Source organism: Parambassis ranga, chromosome 5, assembly GCF_900634625.1.
Source record: "Parambassis ranga chromosome 5, fParRan2.1, whole genome shotgun sequence".
NCBI lineage: Eukaryota > Metazoa > Chordata > Actinopteri > Ambassidae > Parambassis > Parambassis ranga.
Window position 1 is genome coordinate 28204920 of NC_041026.1, and position 9949 is coordinate 28214868.

A 9949-nucleotide genomic window follows, 5' to 3' on the forward strand; every position below is an offset into this window, starting at 1 on the left:
CTTGACAATTATGTTTATGTTTTCAGGCCCGCCAACAAGGCCCGCCCAGCTCCACACCAGAACCTTTACAAGAAGAGAGATTCCACCATGAAAGTTGCTTATATTACGTACTAAAATATAATGACACATTAAAAGAGCTGTTATAATGGTTGCTTCTCTTACTGTAACATTACGTGTAATTTTGCCTAGGTAAACGTTATATGTCACCTAAAACCTTCTTTTTTGTATATTGCTGTATATTTTTTATTGACTACCTACCGACCACTGTTTCCCCATAATCCATTGCGTGCAGACCATAGATTCTGTGGTGTAGTGTTATAAAAGTTTTTGTTCTGTTGTCATTTCTACTCCCATTATAATTGTTTGTATCTTACTTTTCTGACCAAGTAAATGGGACTAGATAAATATCTAACATAATTATTTTACATAACTATGTAATAATATATAAATAATAACTATTTATTAAATAGGCCTAAATGTTTGCTATTTTGTAATGTTATCATGGGAAACGTTCACTTTCCTTTTTACATAGAACAACTATTCAATCAACTTATATCAGAGACAAATCCAATCATGTACTCATTTTTTTTTCTTGTTTTGTTTTGTCTTTTTTTGTTCAAGTTGTTTAGGTTTATGATTCTTATATGATAAATCCAGCTGATCGTATAATAGCTGGTGTGTTTGGGATGGATGATGCAGTGGTGGGGGAGTTACCGGGGTCTCCACTTTTCAAACCACACCTCCAGAAAACTTGCTGCTGGAAAGAGGTAGTAGCTTTTCTCTCTCTACCGGCTCCTCGGTCTCAGGTCCAGGCTCCTGCAGAGCCCTGACATTTTACCATCATGGAGCTCCGTCACGCGATAATATTCCTGTGCCTTATTGTGCCGCTGTGCACGTCGGACTCTAATCTGAGCACTCCCTTGGAGCCCTATGATTTTCTCTTCGACACGGCGGTAGAGGCTTACTATAAGGGGGACTGGCTGTCGGTCATCCTGAACATGGAGAAGGCGCTCAGGAACAAAGCTATGGTCCGCAATGTGAAGGTTGAGTGTCGGATTAGGTGCGCCAACCAGTCCGCTTTCGGCGAACCTTTAACCGGTTTGGGAGTTCCCATCCCTGGGGCTGGCTCTGTGGAGGACCTGGGCTTCTTCCAGAAAATCCTGAAGCGGGCCGACTGTGTGAACTCCTGCGAAACTGAGAAACTTGGTTCACAAACTTTGCATCAAGTCAGTGAAGAAGTGGAGCTGGAGTTCAAGAAAAGGACCCCCTATAATTACCTACAGGTCGCCTACTTTAAGGTATGTGATGTAACTGTGCTGTTAATCTCTGCAGCTGTGCAGTAAATGCACCAATCTGCGGTGATGTATTTATAAACATGCAGGATCAACAAACAACCAAGTAAAAATTTTTGTCTCATTCATAGCTGATGTGTAGCTGAATACTGTAAATGCCCCAACCCCCCAAAAACTCAAAAGACAGCCATGCCACGTCTTAAGGTGGAGTCAGCTACTGTGGAGTCTGACGTTAGGACGTACAATTTGAGGAGTCTGTGGTTAAAGGCCCCGAAGTGCTGCGTTCAAGTGCTCCTGCTGGAGTGCCTCAAATAAGACCTGTTTATATATAGAGTTTTAGATTTTAACATTTTAACCAGCTGCAGTTTTCTTACATTGTTATAGTATGGGAAACAGTGGAACCTCAAGGCATCATGACAAAAGCTGCTTCATGATTGTAATCTGTGCATGTGGAAGAATTGAGACACTATCTCTGTTCTGTAACAATTCCTTTGATGACTGTCTACATAAATAGTGCCGGGATGGTTACTTTTAAAAAGACAGTGTCTCTTTCTTCTTCACTTTTACATCAATAAATCAATAACTAATGGTTTCACTTATTTTAATACTCATTCACCATGTTAGCAATTTTCAGCTTGTAGTTTTTTGTTTTTTAACACTACGACTACGACTACGACTACTTCATTGTGTGGAATGCCTACCCAAGAGGTTAATTGCCAACTATAGTACTATGATATTCAAGGTAAAAAGATGGACAGCGTGGTTTTACCTCCAGTCATTGTACAAAAGTGGGGCCAAAATATCTTGGTTATAGGCACTGCCATGTTGGAAAAAGACCATCTTGGAACTAGAGTCTTTGCAGTAGAGGTCAAGAGGTGAAGCTGTACGGTTGCTGATTGCCCAAGCAATCCCCGTAGAGCCAGCAGCTTGGTTGCTTCATTGGCCACTCCGTTTTCAGCCAACAATAACTAGTTATACAAAGGTATTAAGATGAGCATTTATAGCCAGTTATGCGACCACTAAGTGAACAAAAAACGTTTTTAGCTGCTTTTACGTAGGGGCGTGTACTAACACTGTTTGTAAGCCACATTTGTAACCCCACAGGAGAATCTGAAGTGTTTCCATGTCATGTACATTGGCAGAGGATAAAATTAACAGCTCTGTGGTTTTTCAGATCAATAAGCTGAACAAGGCAGTGGCAGCTGCCAACACGTTCTTCCTGGCCAACCCGGATCACATGGAGATGAGACAGAACCTGGAGTACTACAAAATGATGGCAGAAGTACAGGAGGAGGACTTCAAAGACTTGGAGGCCAGACCACATATGGTGAGTACAAACTTCTCTGTGATTAGTTCTGTTGGATTTCTTTTTTAATAATCTATTAATCTATTTTAATATCATAACCCGACTCTAGAGGCTTACTTATCATAGTAGCTTGGTACAAACAAATCTTAGCACTTCACTCTCTCTCCTTACAGGCAGAGTTTCTTCTGGGAAAGAGCTACTACAGCGACGACTCATTTGGCCTGGCTGCTGAGCACTTCGAAGTGGCCGTAGATGAGTACTTCACTGCTGATAAGGAGTGTAGAGCTCTCTGTGAGGGAGCCTACAACTACGATGGGTACAACTACATGGAGTACAGCGCAGACCTGTTTCAGACCATGACTGGTGAGACTGAACATCCATCGTTTGCAGGAATGACTAATTTGAAGCTTGGTACAAATACTATAACAGTTGTGTGTGATTGTGTGTGTCAGACCACTACATTCAGGTGCTGAACTGTAAGCAGCACTGCTCTGTGGAGCTGGCCTCTACCGCAGGCAGAAGCAAGCCCTTTGAGGACTTCCTGGCCTCTCAGTTCAACTATTTACAATTCTCCTACTACAACAGTAAGTCTCTCAGTTCATTTATAGTTTTTTTTTTCTCATATCAAGCATCTACCCAACCATCTCATATGTTTTGTCTGTAGTGCAACCTCTTAAATGACTAACATACAAGCCTAGCAAGCATTTACATAACAATCAATCAAAATTCAGCACTGAAACAAGAGAAAAGTGGAGAGTAGTTTACCATAAATTGTCGCATGTGTCAAACCTGGTTAACCAAAAAGTGTTAATACATATTATTTAGGTTTCCTCTTTGACAACATTCGGTGAAAGCATCGTATAATAATAATCCAGGATAATTCCATTGTAGGCTGCTTAAACAGGCACCACAGGATCTGGGATGGCACCCACCTGTAAAGATATAGATAGTATGACAATATATAGAAATAAAATAAAATACATAAAGTTGTCATGACCAAGGGGATTATTTATTGAGTAAACATCCTACTGTAAATTTATACATTTTACCTCACTAATGTAGATATCCCTCAAGTGGCCACTGAAAGAACTGCAGTTTTTGCATTAGCTGCCCCTAGTTTGAGCAAATGCATGCTTGAATGCACCACCACAGCCAGTTCGAATGTATGTCCTATGTTCTCCATACCAGCAGGTGGCAGTAGTCTATATTTGTCGTACTAAGGGTGAACTGAAAATATACATGCAGTGATTGCCAGCTATTTTGTCTGGCCCAAGACACTAACAGATGGCCAATGTTGTCACATGATAATGATAAAACGTTGTGTAAAATTAGTGAAATTGCCCATAAAGAGATAAAAACTGTGGAAAACAATTTTTAAAAGCAGCCAATTAAGTAATATCATTGCACCTTTTTTCTTTTCTCTCTAGGTGAGAAGTATGAAAAAGCCATAGAGTGCACTAGGACCTACCTACTGTTCCACCCCGACGATGAAGTGATGACACAAAACCTGAATTATTATTCTGTCGTGCTGGGCGAGGACAAGGCAAAGACCATATCAGCCAGACAGGTACAGTGACGCGGTGTTTTCATGCAGAGCACCTCACCTGGAGCAAAGTTATCTTTGTCTGTGTGTAATCTTAATCCATAATGTTCAGCAGTAAAAAATGGCCTCCATTAGCACTCAGATGTTCTCAAGGGCACAGAAGACATTAAAAACAGCTCTAACGGTAATCTAAAGCTCATAAACTTTAGCTGATTTTTAAAGAAGCACTTAGTAAGATTATTGCTGCCCCAGGCGCTGAATGTCTTTATAATACACTATTTATAGTGGGATATTAGGCTTATCCATCAATGCTAATGACTAAGTGATTATTTCCGGAGGTAAAGATTTCTACCTGCACTTACCGATTTAGAAGTGTTCCAAATGTGTAGGTGTGCTTTGAGAAGTGGAGGTAATAATAAATCAGACCACCTTTATGGTCACCGATATTGACCACACCTATCAGCCCATACTGCTGCCAATATGATCATCCACTCCTTGTTTCAGTAGGAGTACAGTGCTGATCATTGAATGGTCTGTACTTATATAGCACTTTTCTACCTACTCATGTACTCAAGGTGCTTCATACTACTTCACATTTAACCCTTTTGCGCACACAAGTACTCACACATTCACACACCAGTGGTGCAACCACTGGGAACACCAACTTTCCAGTTATGGGACAACCACTCTACCACCTGAGCCACACCCACTTTATCAACATGTTCTGTCATCATGCATCATTAGGTCACTGGTAAGCAGGTAAATGGTCTTTTCTTACCTGCAGTACAAACACAAAGAATAACTGCACTTTGCTGCAATGACATGTGGCTACAGTCCACATATAGAGATCACAGATCGGCTCATATAGTACATTGGAGTTGACACTGGAAATATTTGCATTATAGAGCCCGAGGTGCAAAATGTTTGAATCAGCCAGTTTGGAGTTTTTACTTAAAACATACATACATTTTATCTGGCTAGCTACCTTGCTATATTCAACAATGTAACTAGCAACTTACCATCATCATTTCTGAGATTCTGAGAGTGTGCCACCATATCTAAATTACCTCAAGGATATTTTTTGCATTACAGTTTTATCAAAATCAAGTTTTCAGATTGACACATATTTGTCAAGATGTACATGGATACTAGTGTTATCTGTGACAGGCCTTTAAAATTGTTTCTGTGCCATCTACAGCTCAGGATGCAACATGCACCTGTCAGATGTTTAGATTAGAGTGGAAGAGTCACTTAAACCGTCTTGTCTCTAACTTACTCAAGGGGCTGTTTCAGTTTGACTAAAACATAATAAAAAGTCTTTAATGGGTGTAATGGTTATTAGCTTTTAGTCTTTATATGATGGTCTTTGGAGCTTTGTTACCAGCTGTACTGAATTGTAACCCCCAGGTGGTGAAACAGTACATCCAGCAGTCCATACTGGAGAAAGAGCTTCTCTACTTTGGATATGAAGCCTTTGGAATCACCTTTGTAGATCCAGTGAGTGAATGATCTATTTTTTTGTTATATTTGATAAAAAGATTCATATATAATTTGCCTTTTTGTTAAGGACACGTGGACTCCTGAAGACGTCATGCCTAAGAAACTCAGAGAAAAACAGAAGTAAGGGCATGCACATCTCTGAACGGTGGAGTATTAATCTACTAATAAAGTGACATTTTGGAGTTAATCTGTCCCCTCTGTGTGTGTGTGTGTGTCAGGGCCAACAAAGAGACTGCAGCCAGGATCACAGAAGAGATCGAAAACCTAATGAAGGAGATTGAGACTCTGGTTGAAGAGAAGAAGAAGGATTCTTCTGATATGACCAACATCATATTGCCTCAGGAAGGTAAATATGGGATACAACCATTTTTTAGTAAACCAAACAAGGGTGCTTTGCTATTATCCTTTAAATCATGGCTGTGTCCTGTAGATGGCATTGTGGCATTTGATGACATTAAGGTGACCATGACATCAAAAGAGTTGAACGGCTCCCAGCGTGTCCTGCTGGATGGGGTGATTAGCGATGATGAGTGCAGAGAGCTGCACCGCCTCTCTAATGTGAGTCTTTTACACATGGCTAGTTTTTTCCATTGTGTGAGTCGGTTGGACGTGTCGGTGGGTTGATGTTGTGTGTATTTTACAGGCAGCTGCTCTGAAAGGCGACGGCTACCGAGGGAGACCATCACCGCACTCACCCAGTGAGATGTTCCAAGGAGTTACCGTCCTGAAGGCTCTCAAGGTCAGTAGCACCAAATATGATATTAAATGTACACCTTCTTTTTTTAGATAGAGGAGCTGGCATCATCACCATCTCAATCATGAAGTAACAGATCCTTTTCTGCGGTTTCGTCATTCTAAGAACACAAAGAAAATGGAAGAACAGCTTATTCTGACTTACTGCTGATATAAAGACTGATTGACCCAAGTAAAATCTCCAATGAACCCACCAGTGGGTCCTGATTCAGTCTTTTCATGTCATCCATCTTTATATTCATGCTATGATCCATAGCTTTTAAACATTAAACCTGAAGCATTTAGTCAAACAAGACAAAACAGCCCCCTACACACTTTTTACACTATATTCCAAGACGTTGCCTCGCACTGTTTTCATCCTTGAGCCAGCTGTTAACTTGTGTTTCCTCCACCCACAGCTCGGACAGGAGGGGAAAGTTCCGCTGAAGAGCGCTCAACTCTTCTACGACCTCAGTGAGAAAGTGAGGAAGGTGCTGGAGTCCTACTTCCAACTGAACACCACGCTCTACTTCTCCTATTCCCACCTGGTCTGCCGCTCTGCCATCGATGGTAAGAACCAGTGTGTAAAATGCCGGTCTGTCTGTCTGTCAATAATGTTACAAAGTTCAAGCTTTTCATTTTTATTTCTTACCACTAGGGGGTAGTAGCACACAAAACATTAATTTGCATGGTTGGTGTTGGGTGACATGTTGATAAACAATTGTAAGACAATGTAGCTACACATTGGACATTAGTCAGGTAGGATTAGCATAGGTTGATGGTGTAAGCTAGTAGCATTTGTGTATGGTGTCATTGCTTATTTTTCATGGTCTTCTCCACATCTTGAGTAACACAATGCTAAATGCTAACTGCTAACGTGTGTCGATGCCGTTTGCAGCTCCTTTACCTGACATCAAAAACACAATGGTGGACTGAAAAAGTGTTTTTATGGTCAAAATGTTCTACTTGTCTCTGCATGCTGTTTGTTCAGAAAAGCAGGAGGATCGCAAAGACCTGAGTCACCCTATTCATGTGGACAACTGTCATCTGGTGTCTGAACTCAATGAGTGTATAAAGGAACCTCCTGCATACACACACAGAGACTATAGGTGAGGTCACCGACACGCACACACACACACACACACAGAAATACACTGACCAGCTCCCACCTAATGCTGTGATGTCTCTCCTGCAGCGCCATTCTTTATCTAAATGACGACTTTGAAGGAGGAGAGTTCATTTTTACTAAGCTGGATGCCAAAACAGTCACGGTAAAATTTCTTTAAAGTGTTCTCTCTGTCATCTGGTTTAAACATTTACACTTTACTGGATTTGTGTCCTATTTCCATCTGTGGAAAGATGAAAAGGACACACATGTCCGTGGAACTCTTCATAGCTGTGTGCCCTGTGTGTTCACTGTTTGCACGCTTTCCAGGATTTCCTTGATCCGGTGTGTGTATGACAGCAAGGTATTTTAAACTGTTTTTCTCCAGGCTGAGGTGCATCCTAAGTGCGGCCGTGTGGTCGGGTTCGGAGCAGGGAAGGAAAACCCTCACGGGGTCAAAGCCGTCACCAAGGGTCAGAGGTGTGCTGTGGCACTGTGGTTCACACTGGATCCTGCTCATGAAGAAAAGGTATGGATGACCTTTATAGGCTAATGTCAGTATACATATATACATATACAGTCATGTTCAAAAGTTAAATAATAATTGAAGCCAAAACTAACAAAACAAACATGTGTTCAATACTAAGTACCCCCCCCCCCCCTTGATTCAATAGCTTGTAGACAGCAGTAATAGCTTGAGGTGTGTACACGTGCTGATGATCAATTCATCAAGGACTGGTGATCAGCAGCACCGGCTGCAGCTCACGTTCCTATATTTCTACTATCAGAGGATATTTTTATTATGTTTTTACAAAAAAACAACATAAAAATCAAATGGGTGGGGCTAACTTTTGCAGCAATCTAAATTCATATTTAACATAATATACACAACCTTGCTCATAGAAATGTGTAAGTATGTAAGTATGTTCAAATTGTGCATACATGAAAGATAAAAGTGGACTATTGATGTTTTTTGGAGCTCAATAAATATTTTGTGTATTTTTTTTCTTGTTCTATCAGGAGAGAATCCAGGCTCAGGATATGCTGAAGATGTTTTCTACCCCTGTGAATGCAGAGTTTATCAAAAGAGAGCCCATTGAGCCTCAGGCGTCTCCACCTGAAGCTCCTCCACAGGCCGACCGGCAGCCAGCAGATACAAAACAAGACGTCAAAGCAGCAGAAAAGAAGCCGGACGCACCGCAAGACAACAAACCAGCCAAAGACGCAGCAGAGAAGAAACCAGTGAGCCAAGCTAAAACTACTAAAACCAAAACGGCACCCAAAGCCAAAGCTGGGGACCAAACAAAGGCAAAGGCGGCACCCAAAGCTAAACCTGCCGCTAAAAAAGATGCAAAACAGACAGATAAATCACAAGCCAAGAAGGGTGATAGAAAGGACACAAAACCCGCCGCAAAAAAGACTGCAAAAGATACCACTAAGAAGGCTTCGTCCACGGCGGCCACAGACTCCCAGAGCAGCAAGGACGAGCTGTGACCGAACTCTGACTGCTTCTGTGACCTTTCTACTGTGTTTTTTTAGTCCTTCTCTCTGGGTGGGTGAATGAAATCATTACAGTTTTTTGTATTGTTGCTGACAAATTTGTTACTGTAGCCATCTTTTTTTGGCACTGACTAAAAATCATCTCACTTTTGAAATTTCTTATAAATTTCTGAGGTGGGATAACATTAAAAGTGATGTTTCTAAGTTTTGCAGAGTCTTCATTGAATGATATTGATGGCAGAATAAAATGGCTGCCACTGCTTTTTCTCTGCACAGAGCCTGTTACGGTCTGTTAAAAATCACCAAAATGTGCTGCCATGCAGTCAAAATCAAGTCATTCTGATTTTTGCACAGCTTTAAATTATTTATTGTTTTTGGAAATGTTGGACAACAAAGGTGTTTTGTGAACAAGGGCAAGGACTTGGGAAAACTTGGCGTGTTTGGCAACAGAGCAGCATTGATCCTATCCAGACATTATTTTTACCCAGCTGGTGACCAACAAGGTGTGGGTGCACCATCTGAGGAACGGCACACCTTAGAGCAACAAGTGGTACAATTTAACAAGTAAAAACCTGTGTATTTGGCAAATCGCTTTGTCACACTCACCCATGTGAGGATGAACCCCACAATTATTGTCAAGTTTGTAAATAGAAAGCATATTGAAGCAAGTTTAGAAACTTAAACTGGGGTTTACATAAGAATAAGATTAAGATTAGGAATTACTTTATTAATCCCTGTGGGGAAATTAAGTTGTATTGTCAAGGAACAATGAATACAATAAACACAGCAAAAACTCTTATATACACAAAAATGTGTACTTAACAAAGAAAAATGCAGAAATTGCTTTGGAACAGCCAGATCCTCAGAAGAAAAAAAAATCAAGCTACCTAGAGCAGGAATGTGAAAAGTGTTTAACCGGTTAGCGGCAGTGCCAGAACAAGCTGAAGTGATCGCGATAAGAAATCTGAGAC

General features: G+C 40.9%; 1 protein-coding gene across 2 annotated transcripts; it reads left to right on the forward strand.

Moving 5' to 3' along the window:
- The first annotated feature begins 748 nt into the window (after positions 1-748).
- Positions 749-9182, forward strand: p3h1 (prolyl 3-hydroxylase 1). Of its 2 annotated transcripts, XM_028406174.1 has the most exons (15): positions 749-1298; positions 2467-2619; positions 2772-2961; positions 3051-3182; positions 4026-4165; positions 5549-5638; positions 5709-5761; positions 5860-5987; positions 6072-6199; positions 6285-6380; positions 6793-6943; positions 7365-7482; positions 7569-7644; positions 7867-8007; positions 8499-9182. In XM_028406174.1, the coding sequence occupies exons 1-15, from the start codon at positions 843-845 to the stop codon at positions 8970-8972; spliced, it is 2526 nt and encodes an 841-aa protein (XP_028261975.1). In that variant the 5' UTR covers positions 749-842; the 3' UTR covers positions 8973-9182. The 2 variants fall into 2 exon arrangements, with proteins under 2 accessions (XP_028261975.1, XP_028261973.1); XM_028406172.1 differs by having other exon boundaries at positions 5860-6199.
- Positions 9183-9949: the final 767 nt, after the last annotated feature.